This window comes from Sprattus sprattus (assembly GCF_963457725.1).
Source record: "Sprattus sprattus genome assembly, chromosome: 18".
NCBI lineage: Eukaryota > Metazoa > Chordata > Actinopteri > Clupeiformes > Clupeidae > Sprattus > Sprattus sprattus.
The window spans coordinates 24,487,075-24,513,278 of NC_137916.1; the positions used below are offsets into that span (position 1 = coordinate 24,487,075).

The following is a 26,204-nucleotide window of genomic DNA, read 5'->3' on the forward strand; positions in this document are numbered from 1 at the left end:
TTCTCAGTGTTTCTCTGCCTGTGGAATAGCTTTGCTGACTAGATCGGTTGAATAATCTGCTGTGTAGCACTGACATCACTTCCCGTGGCAACAGTACAACACTGTAAAGTGGCAGGCAAAGGGGGAGGGGATAGGCAGGGCTTGCACAATAACAACAATAGAATTGTCAGGGTGTCTTTTGTCCAGACAGCATTTTAAACCAAGGCTCCAGTGCCTCCTCGTTTATTTAGGAAAAATGCTCATCGAATTGATTTTATTTTTCTATTCATTGCAATTAAATAAGTGTGTGTGTGTGTGTGTGTGTGTGTGTGTGTGTGTGTGTGTGTGTGTGTGTGTGTGTGTGTGTGTGTGTGCGTGTGTGCGTGTGTGCGTGTGTGCGTGTGTGTGTGTGTGTGTGTGTGTGTGTGTGTGTGTGAACTTGTAGCTTATTGCCCATGTGAGCAAACAGACACAACAAACTGTGGCACTACAGGTTTCACATTTTCAAAGGTCCGCAAAGAGATTAGACAGCTGTTCTCAGGGTCGTCTCTGATGTTGTTTCATATTAGAAGGGTATTCCTAGGGGACTTATTTGTGCGAAATCTATTTTTCTTCAACAAACTACACAAAAGTCCTTGCGGCACAATGTTAAACCCAGTACATTATAGTACATTATATTGTTTCAGGCTTGGTAGGCCAATTGTTTTTTTTTTAACTTTTACCACATTCATTACCACACCAACCACAACAAGTAAATTTCCTGTATGTGTAAGTATGTATAAAATAATTCTGATTCTTTTGAGTTGTCAAACAGAACAACAAATATGAAAAATGTAGAGCTTGGGGTATTCCAAGAACGTGGTTAAGTGCACTGTAAAATATTTCACCGTAATTTTACAGTAAACTACTGGCTAATAATTGCATTCATTTCACGGTAATTTTACAGTAATTTATTGTAAATATTTCACAGTAATTTACTGCACATGTTTTACAGTAATGCACTGTAAAAATTTCACAGTAAAATGCAATGCAACTACAGCAGTATATTGTAATTTCACAGTTTAATGCCATTGGATTACTGTGATTTGGCAGTATGTAGCTGTGGAATTACATCGTCTTGCTGTATATAATTTACAGTATTTTTACTGTAAAACTTAAGTTATGCAACTAGTACATTATACTGTACATTTACAATGTAAGTACTGCACATTTGACTTGTTAACTGTGATTTTATCACACAAATGTGCTTTGGATTTGCTAAATTAAAAGTCAAAGCAAGAACAAAGACAATACTAATTTTAACTTTTTAAATTCATTACTCAATACCCAAATACATACAAATTCATGAAGGTTTAAAACACGTCATATTTATTATTCAATACCTAAATACATTACAATAAAAAAGGTTTAAAAACACGCAAAAAATCAATACCCAATTACATAACAATTACTGAAGGTTTGAAACATGTCAAATTCATTACTCAATACCCTAACCCTAGAACTCAAAACCCAAATACAAAAAGCAAAAGTTAAAAACACGTCAAATTCATTAATCAATATCCTAATACACAATGAAAAAAGTTTAAAACACTCAAATTACACACAACACTCAAGAACGTAGACTCTCCTAAATAACTCTGTCTGTCTTCAGACCATATAAAATATAAACAAAACTTCGGAACATATACAATATAAACAAAAATGAAATGCAATTACAAAAAAAAAAATGCAAAAACAATTACAAATTTACAATGACCACTCGAAGTCGACAAGCTTTCTCTGTAGTGTGCTGACATTTGCATTTATCCCTCCACGCCTCTTCTTCGAGCCTTGCTCTGGGTTGATGCCCAAGAAGCACCTGTACACAATAAGCAAAGACAACTTTCAGTTTTACAGATTTAATATGGCATTGTTTATCCAAGGCACATGCACCAAATAAGTTAGTATTGAAAGCCAAGCAAGATTGATATAAGCAACGCAAATCAGGAGGCTAAAATTAGCTCCTTTGAAATGACATAGCCTAGTTGCTGCATCTGGAGGCTAACGTTTACTTTAACTTTCACGCTAATTTGTGTATTCTCAGTCGAATAACACACTCTATACCTGGACACGTGGAGAATATTTATTGAGAACACATCATTTGAGCTTTCCAAAACAACTATACATTACTTGTCTGTGAGGAAAATCTTGGCGGGGAAAATGGCTTTAAAATTACTTAGCTGGAGGCTAACGTTAGCTTACTATAACTGTCACGCTTATTTGTGTATTCTCAGTCGAATTACACACTCTATACCTGGACATGTGCACAGCACTAAATGAGAACACATCATTTGGGCTTTCCAAAACAACTACACATCAAAAACAACTATACATTACTTGTCTGTGAGGAAAATCTTCGCCGGAAAAAATGGTTTAAAATGACTTAGCTGGTTGCTGCAGCTGGAGGCTAACGTTAGCTTCCTTTAACTTTCACGCTAATTCGAGTATTCTCCGTCAAATAACTAACACACTATGACTAGAATTGACATGTGGAGACCATTAAGGTTAAATGGAAACTTACAATTAGAATTTTACAAAGATAGCTAAGTTTCTTCTCTGTGAGGCAAAGCTTCACGGAGAAAACAGCTTTTGGAATTTCTTAAAAAGTGGTTCATTAAGTGACCTGACCTTGATCCAAAAGAGCGTTCATTTACTAACCCAGACAACGAACGTTATTAAATTAAGCAATAAGCCCCAAGAGGCCGTGCTTTGCGCTGATTTTAGAACAGGTAAGGGAGTTGTTAGGCACGACGCGAAGCGGAGTGCCGTTAAACCCCCTTACCTGTTCTAAAATCAGCGCAAAGCACGGACTCGCGGGGCTTATTGCTTTTCTAAACCTGTTACTACACATATTTGGTATGGTTTCATAATTAAAGACAATTCAATTTAAGAAACAACAGTTTAATGATAAACCGTCATTCTTCCGCCACTAAAAATTATAGTTCCTAAATAAATCGTTGCCACGCAACCCTTGAAGCAACGCAATAGCCAGATGGAACACTGGGTATGAAATGCGCTATATGAATGCCTTGCCATTCGCTGCGCAGTAATATGGAATGTAATCAGGTCAAATTGTAAGGTAATGCTGGATTTTACAACGGCTTTTAGCCAATCACAATCAAGGATTTGAACAATCAGGTTTAGAAACGTTATTATTATAGAGTTGTGACAAGCTCTGTCAACCTTACCTTTAGCTTCTAGCTCATGTGCTGTATCCACCTTCGCGCTCTTCTATCATGTGCTGCCTGCGTCTGTAGTCACCGTGGATGATCCAACTGTCTCTTCTTGAACCCACAATACAGAGTAGTTCAAGTGCAATTCAAATTTACAGTAATGTATTGGGTTATCTCAAAGGATGATTTGAATAGAGTATTTTACTGTGAAATAACCCTATACAATGCTGTGAAATCCCAGTATCGTTTTTTTCACAGTAACTTACTGTGTCTACATTGATTTCACAGTAAAGTCTACATTACAACATGACATTGTGATTATTACAGGTAAAGCCTGTAAAGTAACATTACGATGATTTATTGTGAAATATATCAGTAAAATATTGTAAAACTCTGGTAACATTTTACAGTGTGACAAACCTGGGTAAGTTGGGTAAGGGTTAAACCTCCTCACAGAAGAACCCAATGGCTCCATTCTCCAGGTAAAACAAAGCCATTTGGGGCTCTTCTTTCAAGAGGTTTACCACTTACTCTGACTTAACCCACCCAGGTTTATCAGTAAACCATGTGCTTGGAATACCCCCTGGCCTAAAAGCGATGAGTTGGTAAACGTGCTCAACAAAGACTTTTTCAAGGCAGATTGTTATGTGACCCTTCACACTCTTCCAGCCACCTGTCCTGTGCTTGTGGGGATATGGTGCCTTCCATTTGCTCAAATTCCTGTTTTGAAAGACTGATTTGTCTTGAGTGGGTGAGGGGCTCAGTTTGCCTGTGTAAATTATACCTAGCCAGTAGCCACCCCTGAATCCTTTGGAAACTACACAATAACAACTAAAGTGGACAATCATTTCATTTGCTCAAAGTGTTTTTGATGCATGGCTGAGAACCATACTTATTTTCTAAAGAAGTGTACAAACAGTATGAATTTAAAATAACAGGAATGAATTATACATTTACATTTCATGACGACTTAAAAGGCCATATTTGAAGAGTACTGTTTAACTCCCACAACATGGAAAAACAACCCATTGTTTACTCCTGTCCAGTGCATTGTGTTTCTTAATAGCCACTTGCCTATTTTGTCAATATTGGTCACTTTACTGCCTCTTTCTTTGCAAAACAACCATCACACTTCACCAAGGTGTGCCCTTTCATGACTAACGATTGATTTTTCCGTGGAGAAATGGTAATATGTTAAAGTAAGCAACAATTTGTCAATGCAGACTGACACTATTCGAAACAAGCAACATGTAGGGGCATGTTGACTTAAGGAGTGATCAGGTGACTCAGATCTTTTGTGCATTATCCTTGGTAGCCCGATCACCTCAGCAAACACTGCAGAATGAATGGGGAAAAAAACACTTATTTTTTTCCGTCTCAGTTATATTGACAAAAGAACTTCTGCTGAATCGGAAAATGAATTCAACCCAATGTGAACTTAGTACTGAAGGGCGTGTTGAAAACGTTCTCAAATGTGCCACATCCAACCAGTGTTACGCAATGTAATTTTGATCTCTCATATGAATGGTCCTTTGGTGTGTGCACCAATTTCTTTCTAAACAGTCCTTACCAAATAAAAGGATATTAACATGGGTGAGCCATCTAACATGCTTTGTCAGAGGCTGATGCCTTGGCTAGCCAATAAATAAGTAATAAGTCTTGAAAATGGAACTCGATAAAAATATGAAGAGGTGGACCTCCATCATTCTATATGGGGCTGAAAACCCTATATCCAACCCTGTGACTGATTATAATTAAAAATGATCTGGAAGCATTATGTTCTAATCCTGTGTGAGGCAGCTGCTCTATTCAGCACAATGGGTTAAGCATACTCTGACATATAATAGCAGTCCCCATTCCCATTATTTTCGCTTTCTAAATGAAACACAAACAAATGGCCATATACTATAACTATAAAACACCATTCACTTGGACTTTCTCATACTGTGTATACACATTGACACACTCTTATGGTGAGGATTAAATTAAAGGCACCCAGTGCAACTTTCGAGGCTTAAAAATAAACATTCAATTTCTAGTCTTTTTTACACGTAGTTTCAATAACTCCATACCATTACATATCGATATTCAAGGAGCAAAGATGAGACGTCGTCGTGTGGTGAGAACTGATAGAAAATCGATAACAACAACAATCGCCGCCATTTTCTTTATTTTGTGTAACCTACAATAAATACAGCAGGATTCCAGTCAATGGAAAAATGGCCTCTCCCCACCGTCGATTGTTGTTGTTTACGATTTTTTTATCAGTTCTCACCACACAACGACGTCTCATCTTTGCTCCTTGAATGACGATATGTAATGGTATGGAGTTATTGAAACTTACTACGTGTAAAAAAGACTAGAAATTGAATGTTTATTTTTCATTGAATGTTTACATAAAGTGCCTTTAAGGCAAGCTACATACATTTAGGTGAACCTTTCAGGTAGTGCTTGAAATTATTTGGTTATGTCAGGGACAGAGAGAGAAAATAGGTGTGACTGTGTGAGTGTGACTACATCTCTATTTTATCTGATATCATTGTTGGTGGTGTCAGGGACAGAGAGAGCCGTGGTATGAAGCTAGAAAATAGATGTGACTGTGACTTTATCTCTATTTTATCTGATATTTAGATGCTTTGAGTAATCAAAGCACTTTCATTGAGTAGTTTACCACACTACAGCAATCATCTGCATTTGGTAATTACAAGCCTAAGAACAAGAGTTTTAAGACTGCCCTAACAAGTTACTTTTTACGAATAGAGACGGACTAAACAGGCCTTGGATAAGGCACGCCCACGACTATTGAAACTTTCCACAGCAAATTGTGATTGGCTTAAAGGGAACCAATCCTTAAGGCTACAACAGGAGATCACGTGGCTACACAGTTTTTGTTGAGTTGCGCAAGTGAGCACGGCAGATTCGGTCACGTTGTGTGCCATGCACAAAACAACTTCAAACGTCAGCCGCAACAAAACATGTTCCCAGAGAGTTGCCTTGGAGATAGTTGGAATCACGTATCGGGAGTACAAGTACAATTTGGGAGTAACTTGCAAAGAAATTTGCTCAGAATACCACCTGTAAACAACTGTGGAATATTTAAAACAACTTTGCAGGCTAAATGTGTATCCCACTAGTACTAATATTAAGCTACTATTATAAGCAATAACTGGTTAAATAGACCTTTACATTTGTAGGCCTATTATATTAAAAACATTTTATTATATTAAAAATATTCATTTTGTTTGCCTGTAAGATACGTTTTCAATGTGTTTGAAATGGTGAGCAATGCATTGGCAATATGAGCAGACTTGACAACTAACTTTTCCACAGCTTTTCCAAAACTTTTCCACAGCTTTTCCACAACTATTCCTCAGCTGAAGTTTTCTCTTGTATTTCAGACCTTGCTTGCCCTGCTCTTGAAAATCAGTTTGGGTTTACCTAGAGAGCACTGAGTGAGGCATCCCTGGAGACTTAATAGCTTAAATATCTCTAGAGTATCCTGACAACACAATCTTACTCTTTTAACCCTTAGTTGTCTGAACTGTGTTTAAAAAAATTTCCATAGCCACAAACTAAAGTTTCATGGAAGACAATCAGAGGAGTAATGCACAGAATCAAAACTGATTAAATGAAATGTCCTTTTTAGACTTCAGAGATTTTATATAGGCTAGGCCTACTATTTTAAGCCACCCAGCAAGCAAATGTATGTTAAGGTCAAAAGTCCCAAATTACTGACCAAAAGACCACAAATGATAGGCAACAGCAAATAGTTGCGAGATAAATAGAGATGTAATTTCATATTACATTTTAAAACAACATTACAAACAGCTTAAAATGGCCATAAATTCAACGTTATTTGAAAACATGCGTTAAAGGATTCTAATGCACAGACCTAGGGTACAGGGGATTGCTCCTCACAGTCCTGGCTCTCCGTTAACTGTGTGCACCCAAGAAAAAAACCTCCGGTTCGTAGCAGTCATGACACTGTATTGAGAAACAAACTATAAACAATAAACAATCCCAGCCAATCAACACGTTGCTTCAGGAGCAGGGAAGGGAGGGTTGATTTGACTGTCTGTTGAACTCAAATATCAACAACCTTTTGCCAGAATTGTGGACAAATTCATGGCTCAGAAAATTCAACTTTGTATTAGATTATATTGTAACAAAGTTGCAATAAGTAATCAAAGTTAAGCGTACAGCGGCATCCACAGGCTTGATTCGAAACATACAGCAGATAAGGAGGTGTGGGTCCTTGTTTTCTGACGTGTCTTGGGCATAAAGAAAAATATAATTTAACAAAAAATATTTTTACCAACAGTATAAATTTCAAGATATAAAAACACACATACAGATAATGGAACCATATAATAATGACATAGAAACCAGACCAACTGATATTTGACAATGAGTATTGGATTTAGGTGGAGAAATGGAACGATGTAACATTACTTGGTTATTCCGAACGGCATCAATAAGGTGTTGCACCGTGCACTCACTCATTGAAGAGAAGCTCGCGTGAGTTGTCTGTTCATTCACAGACTTTTAAAAAGACATTTTTGTGTATTTTATCTTCATTCAACCAGTCTTGGATAGTGCGACAGTTCTTTCTCATGGGATCAAAGGAAAGGTTTAAAGAAAGTTGTCACATTTAAAGAGTTCGCTTTCGACATGTTGGCAAGCTCATCTGGAACACCTTGTGCTGACATCGACAATACGCAGCCAACGAGGACTTGACCCGTTTTCAATATTTTATGACTCGCTTGTTGATTGAAAAAGTGAACGTAAAGAAACACCATTTATTGCAGACGTTAGAGTTTCCATTTGTCTAATGCCGGGTGCCATGGCGAAGCTTCAGGGATTTGAATTCTGGGAAAAGACTCTCAAAGGGGCTCGGTATGTGGTTGCGCCCATGGTGGACCAGAGTGAATTGGCGTGGAGGCTTCTCAGCCGGAGACACGGAGCGGAGCTGTGCTACACACCGATGTTTCATGCCAAGGTGTTCGTGCGAGATGTCAATTATCGCCGTGACAACTTGTACAGCGAGGTGTGTCAGGAGGACCGTCCGCTGATTACTCAGGTAACTTTTGTTCAGTGATGTGTTGTAAGTCCGTTGTGTTAGAAAGGAGAAATTATATTAACGCACTGAAATCATTACAATTCATTATTCCACAGTTTTGTGCCAACGATCCAGAGGTATTTATCCAAGCTGCTCTATTGGCACAAGACTACTGTGATGCCATTGACCTTAACCTGGGCTGCCCTCAAATGATCGCCAAAAAAGGTATTCCAGCTGAACCTTTGTGTTTCATTTATTTAAACGATTACTTTTGGGCATTGTACATTGTAGGCTCAAACTCCTCGCTGTTGTTCAGTTCCTAACGTCACAGTATGTGAAGTGTAAAATATTCAGCCTATCCTACACACATGGTTATCTCTATGGATTCTGCGGTCAGATCGGAGCATCCCAGCTGTAGTTAGTATTGACAAATTGGTTGTTTACTCTTTCATAAAGGTCGCTATGGAGTCTTTTTGCAAGATGAGTGGGAGCTGCTTGAGAAGATGAGTAAGTATGGCCCTGTGTTAAAGATATGACCATGCCTGGCTATATAGACAGTGGTTTAATTATGTGTCATTGTGCTCTTCAGTTAAACTGGCAAATGAGAAACTCAGCGTGCCAATCACGTGTAAAATTCGAGTCTTCCCTGAGATTGAGAAGACCGTAAAGTACGCCAAGATGCTGGAGAAAGCTGGGTGCCAGGTACGCTCATGTCATTATGTCTCTACCAGTGCTTCCTCTAAGAAAGCAAATGCCATATTGGGCTTAATGGGTTGTATTTTGTATTTTTTCAGCTGCTGACTGTTCATGGCCGAACCAAAGATCAAAGAGGACCTCTGACAGGACTCGCCAACTGGGAGCACATCAAGGCTGTCAGGTAAGATGGTTCAGCTGTTAGTGGAGAGTGTTGCAGCAGTCTAATTTTTCTGCGGCAGATACAAATCTGTGCCCCTGAGATTGATATCCTCATCTCTCTCTCTCTCTCTCTCTCTCTCTCTATCTTTCTCTCTGACAGGGAGGCAGTGAACATCCCAGTTTTTGCCAACGGGAACATTCAGCACTTGAGTGATGTGAAGCGTTGCATGGAAGAAACGGGGGTCCATGGAATCATGAGTGCAGGTGTGGGCTCTCGTTGTTGTGTTGTTCTATGTGTTGATGTGTTGATCTTTCATCTCCAGTCGACTTTCTCCCTCGTTTCTCATCTGGGTGCCTCTATATTGCCACTATGATGTGTTTGTGTGTGCGTAATGGTTTTTTCATTTTTTTTTTTTTTTTTTTTTCATAATCTTCTCTTCACAGAGGGGAATCTGCATAACCCAGCCTTGTTTGAGGGCCGTAGTCCCCCGGTTTGGGAAATGGCGGACGAGTATCTTGAGGTTGTCCAGAAACACACCCCTTGCTCCTTGTCCTACGTCAGGGCCCACCTCTTCAAGCTCTGGCACCACACGTGCGTTGTTAAAAAAAAAAATCTTACTCATCATTGTATGTCACTGTTCCAACCTCACGAGTTAAATGTCTTTTTGTGTTCAGTTGTTAGTGTAATTCACTTGTCTTCTAATGGATGTATTCGGTAAGGATATGTCAGCACTTTTGGCATCTGTATTCAGAGGCATACTCTTTCGCTTCTCCTTCATTCCACTGACTGTTTGGGTTCATTGTGAGCAGGCTGCAGATCCATCAGGACTTGAGGGAGGACTTGGGCAAAGTCAAAAACCTCGAGAGCTTAGCAAACGTCAGCCTACAGCTCAAGCTACGCTGCCAGGTAAAACTGTGCCCTCTCTATTTATACCTATTGTATAGAAAACCCTAATTTCCCAACTAGCATTTTACAGTTAGCACACTCCTATTTTTCACTCTTCAGTATACTACATTATTAATAACTAATACTAGTACATTTGGTCCTCTGCTCTTGGCAGTGGTAGAATCCCGTTTAAAGATACAAAATGAAAGTGAACTGTGTCCATGTATCTCTTGGGTTTTCCTCAAAAATATTAAATCAAACATTTCTGCCCGATCTCACTTCACTCTCCAGGAGGAAATAGCTAAAGGTGTGGGAGACCCAAACACCTCTGGGGGGCTGCCCCACTGGTGCTGCCAGCCGTATGTCCGACCCCCGTAAGTCAGCTGCCGCCACGCTACCCCCAACACAGTGCAGCATGTAACGCTATATCTAAAAGCATGGTGAACATGGAAAACACTGCTGTCCAGCAAAAGCACATATTGAGAAAACAAGGACAATAGTGTGTATTTCTGTTTATACAAATATAAAATATACACAATTGTGTCTGTTGTAAATTTGACGAGCATTCAACCTGTTCATGAAACTGTGTATGAACATGGAGGGATAAAGAAACCTTCATATCAGTGCTCGAGTAAAGAGGTTCCCTGTAACTTCCTGTGATAAAGAAGCCTTCATATCAGTGCTCCAGTAAAGAGGTTCCCTGTAACTTCCTGTGTTTTTTCTCTCAGCCCAAAAGAGCCAGGGAGTGAAAACACGCAGAAGGACTCGGAGGTCAAGGGGGCAAAGAGGGCTCTGGAGGAAACGGACGGCGCTACAGATTCCCTGTCAAAAAACCAGCAGAGGAGGCAGGCCCGTAACCCACACAAGAACTTCCGCGCCGGGCTGAAACGTAAGCAAATGTCGTCATTTTCACCACTGACGCTGAAGTAATTGCCATTTTAGTTGCAGTTTTTGTCATCTTGGCATTGTAGCAACACAAAATGAGTTGGTCATGAGGTTGTTTATTTTTTTTTGTGATCAATTTTTTATTGACACCATTTATGCAGTCAAGACATTCATGCAGTTACAACATGCAAGACAAAAGTATATCAAAACATTATTTCCATTTATCATCTGGTGTACTTGAGGTTGTTTATTTGAAGAATAGACTTAATTTACTTAACTACATACTGAACGGCAAAGGCTTTCTCGTTTATGTTGCAGTAAAGTACATCAAGTGTGAGCAGTGTGACAACCCTAAAGTAAGTACAACTCACTGTCTTTGTTGTAATGTCCGTCTTTCATTTTTATGGGAAGAACATTGTTGCTGAACATGACACAGTGTGCTGTGAAAGCAGCTGAGGAACGAATAGTTCTGAAGCACAACTTTAGATTTATGTCTTTGTTTTTATTTCAGGGAAATAAGTGCGTCTTCAACTTGTGCCGGGCCTGCTGTAAAAAGGCAGCCTTAAAGGAGGTGGCAGACTGCCCAGGTGAGTTAGCCATCCAATCACAGGCCGGTGTTCTCTGATACACATCCTTCTGTCAGGTCCAACCAGTGCGCTCAGTTACAGAGTCACCACCACAGTCCCTGTGCTCTGTTGCAGCAGGTAGACCTAATATTAGGCTTTTAGGTACAAACAGCAGTTTGTATGTAGTAATCATAGTGAGTAAGAACTTTGTATAAATTATAATTCTGAAATAATTTGTTTAAATCAATTAAATTCACCCGTATTCTTAACATGACTGTCTTTGTACGGTTCAGGACATGGCATGAAGTTCAAGACTAAGGCGCTGAGGGCGGCCGCCGAGTTGGAGAACAGTCAGATCAGTGGGATCCAGGCGGAGCTTCCCTCTACCCCACCCGACCAGCCGGTCGCCCAGACGGTGGCTTAACACCCAGGCCTACCACTGCCATCACAGTGAGACGAGTCAATGGTGCTGTACACAGAAAACCATATAAATCCAACTGAAATTATTTAACTCGATTCAAACGGGACTACATCCACTTCGGTGCTAACTCTCCCTCAGAAAAGTGTTCTGAGCTGCTGTGTAGTGTCCACGGGCTGGTTGGATTCTTCACCCACTTGTGCCCGATGGACACCCATCCCCTGCCGCCCTAGACACTCAGGTCAAAGGCCTCTTGAGAACCACTGTGTGGATGTTCTGTGTTTTCTAAGGCTTTTTGCCTGAGGATGGAGTGAAGAGTGAACACATCTGGTCAAACCACATGCAGCTTTTATCGTGGACTTGGAAAAACAAAAATGAGGTTCATTCAGTTGTTTTCATTGTTTTGTGACATTTGTTTGCCATAGTTGTACCAAAGCAAAACTGTGTGAAAGGTGCATTTTCATCCATTTTTAGAACAGTTGATGGGATGTGTAACTGCTGACTGTTAGGCTGATTGTATCCCTAAAAAGGAGCTATTGGCATACATGCCACAAGGTACTTAGGTAGATGAGTAGGAGATGTGCATTCTTGGAAATAAGCAAATGCCTCATCCCTAGACCTGGAGTAAACGCACATTCAAAATACACATTAACATATGTCATTTGTAAGATGTTTTCAATTCAAAGCTTTATGGGGTTTTGGCCCTTCAAAATCAACCTTGTCAGTTAGAAATATAATTATATTAACAGAAACCAGTTTAGTTTAATGTAAAGAGAACAGGGTCAGGTAAACACTTTTGCCACTATTGTTAAGTGATGAGAGTAACTGGTGAGTCCTGGCACAACAGCCCAGCACTGACCCGTTTCCTGAAGTGTGGTGATGGGTGATGCACATGAAGCAAAAGCAGAATACAGTGAGTGGAGGTGCCTTCAGACTTCTGTGGTACAATAGGCCCACTCATGCTGCTGTTATTTCGTTTTTTCCAACAGTTAAAAGTTTCAAAACTTCATGGGCAAATTGTGTGTATGTGTTTTATATTTTTTTCCCTGTGTTTTACGAGAATTCTTTTGGGAGATGTGAACAGGTGTCTATAATGTGGAGATAATAAAAATCAGATGTGGTCATTTTCAGGGCAACAGGTCATAAATGTTTTGCCTGAGCGTAGAAGCTTTATTTTAATAAAAATAAAAAAAATGGAAACAAAACCCAGTATCTTTTATATCTATTAAAATACACATTGTGGAAAATGTTGGCTACAATTCAAGTTTATTTCGAAGTGGACTCTGGCTGAGTGTGGAGAATATTTTCTGGCACAGAGTAAGATATCTTTCATCAGACATTCTGTTAAACAAAAACAAATTTAGAGACAACTCAGCCAATAGTGGTTTGTTTTGCCTCAACACCAACTGTGCATGCTCACCACATTGCTACTTCTGTTTGCACGATGCAAACTTCCCCTGACCTCACTTCCTGTGTCAGACATGCTTGTGCTGATGCATTCTGCTTGCTTGAAGGCAGGCCACAATGACGGGGGGGGGGAGGGGGGAATTAGCACAGCTATAAAAATGTCATCTTATGTGCAGGCAGGTGTTAGTTTGGACAGCAAACCAGCTATTGACAAACAGGAAAAGAACCTAACTTATGGCATGTCTTTTTCAATGTATATTTATTTAAAAAGCATGTGTCTGTGATGAGGTTTTTCAATGTGTAATCAAGGTTTGTTATAAGATACAGAGGAAAGTGCATCTGATACAAAGAACAATAGGCCAGTACAGCATTAAGTGCCAGAATTCTTTTTTTTTTTCTTTCGTTTTTTCAGTTTTTCCTTTTTTTTATTGTTATTTTCATCTTTCATTACCTATTGGGCAACAGGATGTGCTTGTCATTGATGACTGACAACAGATATCTTCTTCCCCGCTCAAAGTCTTTAGATTGTGGTTTTTCTTTCTTCAGCAGGGAGAACAGAACTGATTTTTTTTCATTTTATTTTCTCTTGTGAGGGAAGCAGGGAGGAGATGATGCGTAGCGTGGTGCCTGGCGGCTCTCCCCCCTCTCCCTATCCTCCTCCTCTTTCCTCCATCTACTTTCCGTGAAGAAGCCTCCAGTCCAGTCTTCACATATTGGTGCTCATTCGTGTTTGGCTGTTGGCGGCGTTGAGTTCCCCTTGGCTCCCTTCTCTAGGAGGGGACTGGAGGGGAGAGGAGAGGAGAAGGTGGTGGGGAGCTCCATGAGAAGAGTCTCAAACACACACACACACACACACACACGTTCCATTTTTCATTTTTAAACTAGAGGGGAACATGCTGATGAGATGGAGGAATATGACAATGGGGGAGGAGAGTGAAACTTGTGGCTTTAAAGGCGCAAGACCAGTTTTATTTGAGGAAAAACTAAATCATCAGGTATATAAGATGTTTTTTGTGCACATTTCATCTCAAAAACATATTTACCCTTCCTCTAGCAAATAAAGCAAACTGTTCAGGCATGCATGAGAGGATGGGGACAGAGTAAACAAGTTATAACTGCCCTTACTGCTGCATGGCAAACTGAAAGTCTGCATGGCAAAGTTTGGACTAGAACATTTAACTGTTAATAGAATAAATGTACATGCTTCAATGATCAAAAATCATTAAAAACTGAACACGCCTTTGTTAGCTTTGTTTGAGCTCCTGTCTGCAAAGCTGTGCTCTGACTGGTCAGTTCCACGGGCAATAACATTGTCACTGGGCAATAAGAGTTGTGTTACGAGACTGCCTCATCGTGTAACCAATGAAAAGGCTGGAATTCCAACCAGGCATTCCTGGGGTGCATGGAAAGGGTGTAGGTGATGATGTACTGTTCAGACATGATGACAAGATGGCAGCTGAGTTGGTAAATAATTGGAGTTGGCTGGCGTTGTAGCGGGGTGAGTGGAGGTCTGAGATGGGAGGAGGAGAGGAGAGCAGAGCGAGGACACATTACCCTGGAGAGCCTGTTACCTTGACGTGTATCTGGTTACGCAGCACGGCTGCCCGGAGGATCATGGCTTTGGCTCGTCTCTGGAACTCTTTGCCCATCTGCACGGACTTCTCGAACGTCGTGCTTCTCTGATCCACGTCACGGGCGTACAGGATCTATAGACACGCAGACAGACAACGGACACACAGAAGGATTAAAGCTGATCGGTGGCAGTCAGTGATGCCTTTTGTGGTACTAGAAGAAATAGAATAACAAGATTAGTATAGAGCGTTCCACTGGCAGAGCAGAGAGTAAAAGACAGTGAAGGATTAAAGGACACGTGAAGTACTAGCAACCTTGGTCAACCGCAGCCAGAGCAGACAGGAAGATGGATCACCAAATCGGCAGATGAGACTGGTGCGTGCGTGTGCGTTTGTGTGTGTGTGGGGGGGGGGGGGGGGTCTGAGGATGGGCGTACCTTGCTGTGGGAGTCGATGCGGCCGTTGATGAGGCCCTCCAAGATGAGCGCGGTGAGCTCGTCCTCCAGAGCGGGCACCGTGGTGTTGAAGGACACCGCCATGTTGTTCATGTCCGCAGAGACATACGGGCTGAAGTACTGCGGGTCAGAGGACAAGACGGGCCATTTTCAAGAGTCCTGAAGTAAGCCTAGTCTTGTTTGTCTTGTTTGTATAATTCATCATTTACTCTCAATGGGTCTAGTACGTACGTACACGTGCATACAAATGCCGGAATTAGACTTATACAAAGTTAAACACATGCACATTGTGCAAATATGTTCTTCCCTCACTCATCATTGATGAATCGGACCTCTGGCCTAGACTTGGATATCCCTGCAGCGGTCAATTACGCCAGCACCTACCCCCTCCACCATGACTCCATACCAAGCCATATTTCCATACTTGCTCTGGGACATAGACTTCATGAATTAAGGCTCGACTCTAGGACATACACTTGATGAATTAAGGCTCGACTCTGGGACATACACTTAATCAATTAAGGCTCGACTCTGGGACATACAGTTGATGAGTTAAGGCTCGACTCTGGGACATACACTTGATGAATTAAGGCTCGACTCTGGGACATACACTTGATGAATTAAGGCTCGACTCTGGGACATACACTTGATGAATTAAGGCTCGACTCTGGGACATACACTTGATGAATTAAGGCTCGACTCTGGGACATACACTTGATGAATTAAGCCGGCAGTCCAGTCAAATGGCGTAAGGCATTACCCTAGTTGGCATGCCTGATATTCCCAAAGCATTTCAAATCTCTGACCCTGTTGTCTGTGCGAGGCTCTGAGCCTGTTGTCTGTGCGAGGCTCTGACCCTGTTGTCTGTGTGAGGCTGTGTGCGTCGTGAGTTTGTTTTCCATACCTGTATAAGGGCTCTGTTCCTGATCTGCGTGTACAGTGTTCTTACGTGGGGAGCCAGGTACATGTCTAACAGAAGGTTATCCTGTCGAACACAAAGGGAGGGAAATGAATCAGACAGGTTTAAATGTTGCCATCTGGGCCCACCCCTCCCATTTCACAACACTATTTGTAAAAATCACCTGCCCATTGTAAGTTGATTGCTCATGCTGTTGTTTTGACAATGAAATCTGGTAATCAGCCATCGTTATTGTCTAAACATGTGGATAATTTGATCAAGATCATGATCTACAGTGCAGATCTTCTGACTACATTTACATTTCCGCCAGCCGTTATCGTTAAAAACACACAAACACACACAACAAACAGAGTTCCTTACCTTCAACTCATCCAGCATTTTCAGACATGACGCATACTTTGACTCATAAAACTTGAAGATAATATCCCGGACCTGGGGTTCCAGCTCTAAAAATAATTTAAAGGAGCTGTGGAGAGGAGCACAGAGAGAGAATTCTCAAAGGGAGGACGAAACCTTCTTGCCAGCTCATTTTTGAATGGCAAAATCATCTCTTTACATTTGGGACCTAAAAAAGTCTGTGAACTGAAATTCCTGCTCCAGACCTCATCCCAACTCCCACTCCCACTTCTTCCCACTCTTCCCGTTAAGTCTGACTGGAACTCTATTTCACATCAACCAATATCAGTTGACAATCAGGAGCACGTCCACCACCCACAGGTGAACATCAAAATAACACCAGGTGTCTCAGTAACAGAAAAGAAGAGGGAAGGAGGCTTGAAAATGGCTGCTCCTGATGCGTGGACTCACCTGCTAGAGATGACGTTCTTCTGCAGCTCCTGTCTGTCAAACGTGGCCAGGGCACACATCCCCCCATACACTGCTACGTTACTGGGAGAGAGAAGCTGCAGAGGGAGGGCGGGTGGAAGAGCGAGAGAAAGAGAAGAGATGAAAAGAAAGAGCCAAGGAAGGAAGCGAGAGTAGTGACAGAAAGAGAGGTATTTTGTGGAAAGAGCAGAAAGAGGGCAAATGTCAGCCTCAAAAGTGATCCGTTCAGATAATGTGAGCTGAAGTATTGGCCTGATATAATCTTATGGCCGCACAGCAGCTAGCAGGAATAAATCCAGCACTGATCCATCACCTCTACAGTCAGCTGATGTCTGAGTGTAATGAGCGTTCATGGTCAAATCGACCAGTTTGCCTGTTCACATGGTTACAGAAGATTTCCACAGTGCATTTGCCCTCTTTAGACTCAGATTCTGAAGGGGGAGGTTCCATTTTTTGCTCAGGAACCTGACGGAGCCATGCACCCATCACCCAGTAAAATGATCACACCTGGTCTTTCCAGTGAGAAAAGAACCCAATGTGAGTCAGCCCTGTCTCTTAGTTCATGCTGTGTGTTCCCCTGACCCTGGCTCTAGTCCCCTGTGTGAACAGACATCTCATGCAGTGTGTTCCTCTGACCCTGGCTCTAGTCCCCTGTGTGAACAGTCATCTCATGTTCCTGTGACCCTGGCTCTAGTCCCCTGTGTGAGCAGAAACACAAAGATGAAGTGTGATGAGGGCATGAACAGACCTCAGGGAATTCGCAGTGGTCAAACGAGGCTGCCAGGAAGCATTTGGCGGCCGGCTTGTACTTTCTGGATGCAAGTTCTGCCAGTCCTGTGAAACGGGGGTGGGGGTGGGGTAAAGCAGTTAAACACAAGGGGTGCATACAAAACAGAGGGTTTGACAGACAGGTGTCTCATAATAAGGCATAACTTTCAAGAGAAGGCATCTTCGAGATAACATCTTTAAGATAACATTTACAGTAATGATGTCAGCTCACCACTAGAATCAAGGACACATGTTACCTTCAAAACTGAACATTACGGGGGCAGTTTCGAGACATCTTAGCAGACAGAAAATAGAGTTTAATCGATTTCAAACGGTCCTTGATGTCTCACTGTCATGTTAAATAGCCTTCTAAGAAAGCATTTTATTTCGATTCGATACCCAAGACGCCTCCACATATCCAGCTCTCTCTTCATTCTGAAAGGGCCTAACCGGATCAATACACTGATTCTCCTCTAATGCTCTTCTGTGACCGCGGGAGCATGACGAGAGAAGAGAAGATGGAGAGAGATATGAGCAGGATAAAAACAGAGAAGGAGAACCACTAACCTGCGGCACATTTTAGCTTGGTGAGGACAGCTTGGTTTTGACTATCTCTTTCTCCTCGTTGCTGTGTTGTACGATGAACAAAAACAAAACAAACATTAAAAAGCCATTTAAGGAAGCATTTCTTTCTTGAATGATAATAGAGGGCAACTGCACAGATAGTAACACAAACCTCTGCAATCTCTGGAGTGGATTCTGCCTTGCTTACGTAGCTCAGTACATGGGACCAGTTCTGGAGGTATACGCTAACCTGCAAATTACAAAACAAAACAAAGAGATCCCATTACATGCAATGATTAATGCATCTATGTATATATGAACAGGTCCCATGAGCAGCACTTTTAGGAGGTGAATGAGAGTGATCCCACACATACCTTGATTACATTAAGACACATGTTGATTACATGCTATCCTGCACGTACCTTGATTACATTAAGACACATGTTGATTACATGCTTGGCGCTAGTGCAGTAGTCTCGGGCTCGGGAGTAGCACTTCAAGGCGTTGCTGAGGTCACCGCAGTCAAGGTAATGATCTCCAAGGTCATCGTGACCCCTCCTGTAGGTGTGGAGAGGATGGAGGCAACTTAACCAGAGCACATACTTGGGCCTCGACAAGAGCCAGAGTTTCCACCCATGATGACAACTGACAACATTTCAAAACTTTTCCACAACTTTTCAAGGACCTTTGATGACATTGCTATGACCTTTCACAACCTTATCTCCACAGGTTGAGCCTAATTGATTTTCATGACTGTGGGAAACCTGAAGTGCGCATGGTTGTCCCAACAACGTGAAAGGTAGGCCGAAATCAAAATGTCAAGCATGGTAATATAAGCATGAAAAGTCACAGAAGACACCCTAGCAGTTAGAATGCCAGTACAGACAAATCCAGTATGCATTCCTAAAATACCAAACCAGTGATAATAGGAGGAAGGTCTGATGAAATGGCTCAACAATGTAGAAATCCACATCAACATTGCATGCGGTGTATTTTTCAGAGTTAGCCACTGTGATGTTTCTCACCTGATCAGCAAAGCATCTCTAGATTGAATACTGAAAATGTTGCCAACATACTTGTATGAATTCTGAGCTACTTGCCTTAAGTCTTTATTTAGAAGAATGGTGAACACCAAAGAAATGATGTCACTATATTTCTCTTTTGCCTGTTTCTACAGTGCTGTGACAAAGACAGATAAGACGCAGTTTTGGTTGGTGATGGTAATTCAGAGCACTTATCTACATTTTGCCATTAGCTTGCAACCCCTTGGAACTCCAACTACTTCAAACCCTGCCCTACTACTACTACTACTCCCCCAGGAGCCACATGATCAAATCCATCCATGTTAATCTCAAATAATAATATATAAGTAATGCATTCCAACAGCACACCTTTTTTTAAAGAATTTCATTTCATGGCGCTCATGCAAAGGGAGAGGTTGTCAGGTAACAAGATCGGGGACATACCTGATGCTCTCCTTAATGGAATTTCCCTTGTAGTTCTTCAGGTCTGTGTCAAGCTTCTCCAGTTTGAGTAGAGCCTTTTTCCTGGTGGACTCTGCCCAGGCTGTGTCGAGGGGAGGGGGTTCGACTGCCCCCTCAGGAACAGCGTCTGGCACCCCCTGAACTTCCCTGGGGAGAGGCGAACATGGAGTTTAGTGTGTTTACTGTGAGTGAAGACAACAACACAATCACACACACACACACACACACACACACACACACACGTCACATGTGACAGGGACGCACGAGAAAAAGCACAACTCTTGCTTCAGAACTTTTATTTAACTTTAATAAAAGCATTAATTAGGTGTTCCACCTGGCAAAATCAGCCCTCTAAAAAAAGACATCTTAAGTTACGCATTTTGAAATGACCACAAATATTAAATGACATCCAGTCATCTACAGTAGATATTTACCAAAGCATAGCTGATCTGCACACAGTCCAAGGCTGAGGACGCACAAGGCAGCACTGATAAAATGCTTCACTAAAATTACACCATCGCTGTTCCTCTTCCCTTCACACTAACTGCAACTCTATCCATAAACATTGCCCCAGACTTGCTCTGAGAATCATCAGCCCTAAGTCTTGCTGATCGCCAACTATCCTGCTTTCCTACACAAGATCAAGGAGCATGAGGGGAAGTCATGACCTACCTCGTGGCTTCAGTGAGTTTGCGGTGGATCTCCTCGTACACATCAACGTTGAAGGTTCTTTGGACGAAGGACAGGGCCATCTTGAGGGCTTCGATGCGGAGCTGGGGGCAGTGGTCAGCGATGAACTGCAGTCGCTCAATTCTCATCAGTCCACTGTAGCTGGAGGCATACTGCTCCAGATCCTGTGGAAAAGAAGGAAGAAAGAAAGAAAGAAAGAAAGAAAGAAAGAAAGAAAGAGTGAGAGAGATTAGGATTAGGATCACTTGATCAGAAAACCACATCAAATCCACAGGAAAAGCAACAGATGCAAGTCCAATGATGCCTCCCACATGTGACACCATACATCACAGACTTCTGTCCATCATGTACACATAAACTTCAGAGAGTGGTGAAAGAATTGAAATGAATGTGACAAACAAACAACAGTTTTCTATAGGATAGACAGATTTCTATAGGATAGACTCACACTTTAAAACACACCTAAAGAATGTACCATTACCGGCTATATAACACACACACACTACCAAGTTCCATATTAAAATTTCATATCCACACACGGACTCTGTATATAATGTGCCAAATCTTTGACCTTCTTTCCTTAACAAGCTGTAAGTGTTTGTGTGTAAAACTCAACCGACCTAAATCCATGCTAAAATGACCCTCGAACAGATACGTACCACGGTTGGGTTTTCGACAACATAGTTGTTGTCCGGCGCATTCTGTTGGTCATCCTGGGGGTCAGCGTCAATCTGCATGGGTTCCACTGACCCCTGCAGACAGGACAGTGAACATTACATACATTAGTGCATGCAACATCCGCTCTGACGATAGCATTGCATTTCATGGCAAAAGGAATGAACTAATTAAATTATTTCCTTTGGACCATGTCAGAGCATGGTAGACGAGCATGACCGAGAGGGTGTGCTGAACATTTTTAAGGCAATGGATGACCACTCTTCCCGATTTCTCTTGGTGTGGAGTCTATTGCTGAATCCTGAAATCCTAGCTTCCCTTACTACATCTTGCTGAAACGTTATGATCATGTTATTCCATGGCTGTCACCGTCCAACGCCTTGTCAGAGGGGAACAAAGGAAATCTGTTGATGTTGAAATATAAATGAGCTCTGAAGCGGAGGGAATTAACACACAAATAATTCAATAACTCTTTTCAGTGTTAGATGCCTCTTTGCCTCCAGCAGCGACTCCTGCTCCAGGCCCTCTTAATTAATTGCATCACCTCTTTCTCCCCTCTTAGCTTACTGGGCTTCCCTGTGATTAACTCCGTTACCTCGGGGACCAGTGAGCACGCTGACAGACTGGAGCTGAGCACATAGTCGCCCGCGGTAAACGGGAGGAGCAAGTCAGACCTGCTGCTCTGGGGCGTGCAGAGCGTCGACGAGGACGAGCTGGCTGCCAAGCTATCACTGAGTCTGCCCTCAAACTGCTCTGGGGAGACCCCAGGCCCTGACACAGAACTGTCCTGAAAATGGAGGAAATCAACACATGGTCAAATGTTGGCTCACACTTTGACACGGCCACTATACTTTTCTGAAAAAAATACCTAATTAGAGTGCAGGGGGGAGAGGGGAAGTAGGGGAATACACAGAAAAATACATGAATGCCATCAATAGGGTGTGACAGCGTTTTAAAGTGAAATTCCGTCTATGGATTGGTTCGAACCACTTACAGATGCTGAACTTGACCTCAAAGTGTTACACGGTGTAAGACTATAAGAAGTATGTGGGTGTGAGCGCAATATTTGTCAGGGTCCAATGTTTGTATGACTTACACAATAATTACCTGAGGAAACGTTAGATGTGTTGAGTTTGACATCTCATTCACTTTTCAAAAACCTTAAAAATAGTGCAATCACCTGCCTGTCGGATAGTGAGCTGCATTGACATTTAACGTTAGCTAGCTCGATAGCTGACTTCTTCCTATGAGCTAACTTGCACAAGCTACGGAACGGTGAATACATTCCCAACAAAAAACAAGTTGTCAAACTAGTCAAATAAAATGCAGGCTTCTAATTCAACCTGATACACTAAAGATAACATATGTTCAAGAAAGCGTCTAGTAGCTAGACACCGCCGGGTTGCAGTTGTAAGCTAGGTAGCAAGCTATCTGGCTGGCTAGTGAGGTGGTTAGCCTCCTTAATATCGAACTATGCATGCTATGCTAGCGCTCCAAGACAGAAAGTTTCACAACACAATCCATCATTCAGTAAAGCGATACAAAACACAAAAGCGACAACAAATTTAAAAAACGGTCTTAATTAAGTCAACAGTTGAAGAACGTGTAAATACTAATACAATAATACTAAACGAATATGCCCATTTAACAGAATATAAATCCGCGCTGTCGCTCAACTTGAAAACAATTCTGTAGCAAGTAAAGAAGCTAGCTATTTCTTGCTACCTTACGTTATGGGTCGGAGGCCCATACTGTCTTGGGGAGAACGATAGCTAGCTAGCTTAGCTGGATAGCTGCAAACATCTGGAGCTTAAAACGAGGCATAGGGTTACTAAAGGGCTGACAAAGTGACAACATTAGTATAAAAGTCACCACGTAGAGTTGAAACTAAAACAAATCTGTTTGAATTATTAGTTTACCTGAAAGTTAAAGACCTGCACTGGCAGAGGCATCTCCTCCTCCTTCACTGCAGAAACACAGCACACACAATCACATCCGGGGCATGGCCGAGAATGCGCCTAGTGGACGATGTCTTTGTTGGGCGAAGACGTCACGATTCACTGTGTATCAAAATAATTTGGAGGAAAATTGTGGCAATGCTGTGTCAAATAAAAAATATGAAATTACCATAAATGCCAGCAAGGAAGCTCTCACACGTACACAAACAAGTGAAATTACAGGTTAAATGAGTAAGCTATAATAACAAGCTCGTGTATCCATACTGAGTGTGTGTGTTTAAAATGTTTTCTGTATTTCCACTTGTGAAAAATCAGCCAACCACCCTTGTTTTCTCAATTAGCAAAAATTACCCAGACACATTATACATTCAAAGATTTTCCTTTATTAATGCATAACCTTTAAAATTATATGATACTCACATTTAGTGGTTTATTTTGGCAACTTGTAACAGAGGACATACGTTGTTAAATGCTCTTTACTTTTTTCCCAGTTCAAGAGTCATATGAATTACCGTAGATGTAGTAATACAGAAACAAAATGCTTCTTACTCAAGAAATCCACAACAGACAGACATAGCCCCTTGTGCTTGCATGCTTCCAATCACATACCTAGACTCATACCGGTCACACACACCCAACCGAAAATATAGATACTGTATTCCAGAATTTTTTTTTTTTGACACTTCCAATTAGGTCCCTTGTCAAAAGAAACAACTTGATCTGGCATTCCAGCCCCACAATATACAGTTCACAATGGCACATGATAGATCTGTTCAGCTGGCTTTAAACATCGTGAAAACAGATTTGGGTGTAAAGAAAGTAATTGATTCAAACTGTATAAAATTCTAACATAAGCCTGTTATCAACAGTCCTACATACATTAGAGTACATAACATTTGCATATTACAAATTTTCATGGGGCATAAATGCTAACCAGTAAAAAACAGCTCCCACACACATTCTTCTGCAGTAGCTTAAGCCATGGATGTGAACAGATGCACCAATAACACTACAGCAAACAAACATTTGTTCTGGACTACTCTGAGGACTGTGTTTTCATTCCTTAATTCATTTCTTAATCTGACTTCATTTTAATTGAGCACTATCAAATGATTCCAGAAACAAGTAGCATGATACTGTAGGAAGTAACTAGAGAAAACACTTAAAAATGTAATCTATGAATCTGTGTTCTCTGGCTCCAGTGCCTGCTAACCAAAGCTATGCACAATATATATTTACACCGTCACATCTGTTAAACATTCACAATTCGTAGTAAAATTAAAAAAACAAAACCACATAGCGATGTCCACACTTTAACAAATCCAACAACATCATTTCTGGCAACAAAAAAAAGCTGAATGAATGTACTGAGTGTATTTTATGTTTTATTCGAACACTTAGAAAAGCTTGTGCTCCTGTCTGAAATGCTTGTTGGGCCCTCCAAAACGGTTTGTCCCTCTGCTTGCCATCTATGACAATGCCCCAGTTAAATCACCCAATTATTTTTAAGGCAAATTCATTTGACAAATGAAAAAAAAAAGAAGACGTGCTGCCCAAAAAGAATGGATGTCGGCATAATTTCTTCTTTGTTTTAGCAATGCCGTCAACTTCACCATTCTACACATTCTCTTAATGCTTCTTCTTACAAAACAAAACTAAACCTCAGGGTCCTAAGAGACTAGTGTAAACCCACTGAGCTCAGGTATCCCTTTCGAAACAGCAGATAGGTGCTGTTATGAACAAGTAGCAGTGGATGTCCCCCCCAGTCGCCTCAGAGAAAAGTGGCACGAATGATGGCGCCCCCTAGTGGCCAGCCTCAGAACACTGTGCATTTCTTGCCTCGCTTCTTGACAGGTGGGGGACACAGCACAGCGCGGATGGCCTCATCAAACACTGTCTTGAGACCACGCTGGGTAAGGGCAGAGCATTCCAAGTACTTCACTGCACCTGAGTAGACACATATAGGTGAGGGGATGCCAAGGAGATTCATTTTCACAGCTAACTGCACATTTGGACAGTTCTACATATTGGCTTGGTTTAACTCGTTCAGCATTTTTGAGGCAAACTCATTATAATAAATATGTAATTACATTACGAATATCTATTGATTTTACCGTAGCAGGTTCACAGGTTTACAATGGCAGCTAAAATGGGCAAACTCTATGAAAAGGCCTATGAAAAAAGAACTTCTTGAGTGGTATGACAGGCTGGTTTGTTCTAGGTTGGTCTCCAAGGCTTTAGGTGCTGTATATACTCAACCACTATAGCAAATAAATATAATCTAATGGCATTATAGTCCCTATTCTGTGAAAAACACAAACTCCTCCTGCCCAACCCACAAAGTGAACTACAAATATTAATTATAATTATTAATAATTATTAAGATCATGTTATTATATAACAAGGAGGCACAAACACTCTGATCATAAAAGCATATGATTTAAAGTATGAGTTTGACTCTTACCGATTTCACGTGCCATAGCCAACCCCTGAGGGTAGGTAATGGGGGCCAGTTTCTTGTCCCTCAGGCGCTCAATGGTGTCCTTGTCATCCCGCAAGTCTAGCTTGGTGCCCACCAGGATGATGGGAGTGTTGGGGCAGTGATGGCGCACCTCAGGGTACCACTGCACAGGAGAGGGCACAGGTGAGAGGTTAAAGGTCATGACAGGATGATGGGAGTGTTGGGGCAGTGATGGCGCACCTCAGGGTACCACTGCACAGGAGAGGGCACAGGTGAGAGGTTAAAGGTCATGACAGGATGATGGGAGTGTTGGGGCAGTGATGGCGCACCTCAGGGTACCACTGACAGGACATTGACATGGGTTATTAACGGAAGTGGATGGTCACATACCTTATTTCCCACATTTTACTACGGTGGCCTAAAAGTGTCAAAACTAGCTAAATCTTCCGTGCCAGATAATGTCATATATTTCTCGTTTTGAAATGCCTTTAAAATGATTAGCTTTGGTTATATGCATTTCAAAGACTCAGCCTTTCTCAGATATCTCAGTGGATGTTTCTATAAATA

At 41.5% G+C, this 26,204-nt stretch overlaps 3 protein-coding genes across 5 annotated transcripts in view; 1 reads left to right on the forward strand and 2 right to left on the reverse strand.

Annotated features, from left to right (window-relative positions):
- The first annotated feature begins 7,698 nt into the window (after positions 1-7,698).
- Positions 7,699-12,847, forward strand: dus1l (dihydrouridine synthase 1-like). Its single transcript, XM_080856718.1, has 13 exons — positions 7,699-8,271; positions 8,367-8,475; positions 8,707-8,757; positions 8,840-8,952; positions 9,045-9,127; positions 9,266-9,369; positions 9,550-9,697; positions 9,916-10,012; positions 10,283-10,365; positions 10,720-10,880; positions 11,195-11,232; positions 11,388-11,463; positions 11,736-12,847. Exons 1-13 carry the CDS (start codon positions 8,023-8,025, stop codon positions 11,864-11,866), a joined length of 1,443 nt encoding a protein of 480 aa, XP_080712844.1. The 5' UTR covers positions 7,699-8,022; the 3' UTR covers positions 11,867-12,847.
- Positions 12,848-12,981: 134 nt separating this feature from the next.
- gps1 (G protein pathway suppressor 1) lies at positions 12,982-23,206 on the reverse strand. Of its 2 annotated transcripts, none has more exons than XM_080856720.1 (14): positions 23,138-23,206; positions 21,203-21,295; positions 20,526-20,707; positions 19,836-20,000; positions 18,792-18,927; positions 18,542-18,619; positions 18,373-18,433; positions 17,786-17,871; positions 17,020-17,114; positions 16,573-16,678; positions 16,198-16,278; positions 15,276-15,413; positions 14,822-14,973; positions 12,982-14,048 (listed from the first exon to the last, which is right to left on the reverse strand). In XM_080856720.1, the coding sequence occupies exons 1-14, from the start codon at positions 23,168-23,170 to the stop codon at positions 13,988-13,990; spliced, it is 1,467 nt and encodes a 488-aa protein (XP_080712846.1). In that variant the 5' UTR covers positions 23,171-23,206; the 3' UTR covers positions 12,982-13,987. The 2 variants fall into 2 exon arrangements, with proteins under 2 accessions (XP_080712846.1, XP_080712845.1); XM_080856719.1 differs by having other exon boundaries at positions 14,839-14,973; positions 23,138-23,205.
- A 1,786-nt stretch (positions 23,207-24,992) lies between these two features.
- rac3a (Rac family small GTPase 3a) overlaps positions 24,993-26,204 on the reverse strand; it is a gene marked incomplete at both ends in the record, with an annotated part of 5,786 nt that continues 4,574 nt past the window's right edge. For both annotated transcript variants that reach the window (XM_080857230.1, XM_080857229.1), the window contains 2 exons: positions 24,993-25,123; positions 25,641-25,800. In XM_080857230.1, coding sequence (XP_080713356.1) covers positions 24,993-25,123; positions 25,641-25,800 — 291 coding nt within the window. The remainder of the gene's footprint in view (positions 25,124-25,640; positions 25,801-26,204) is intronic.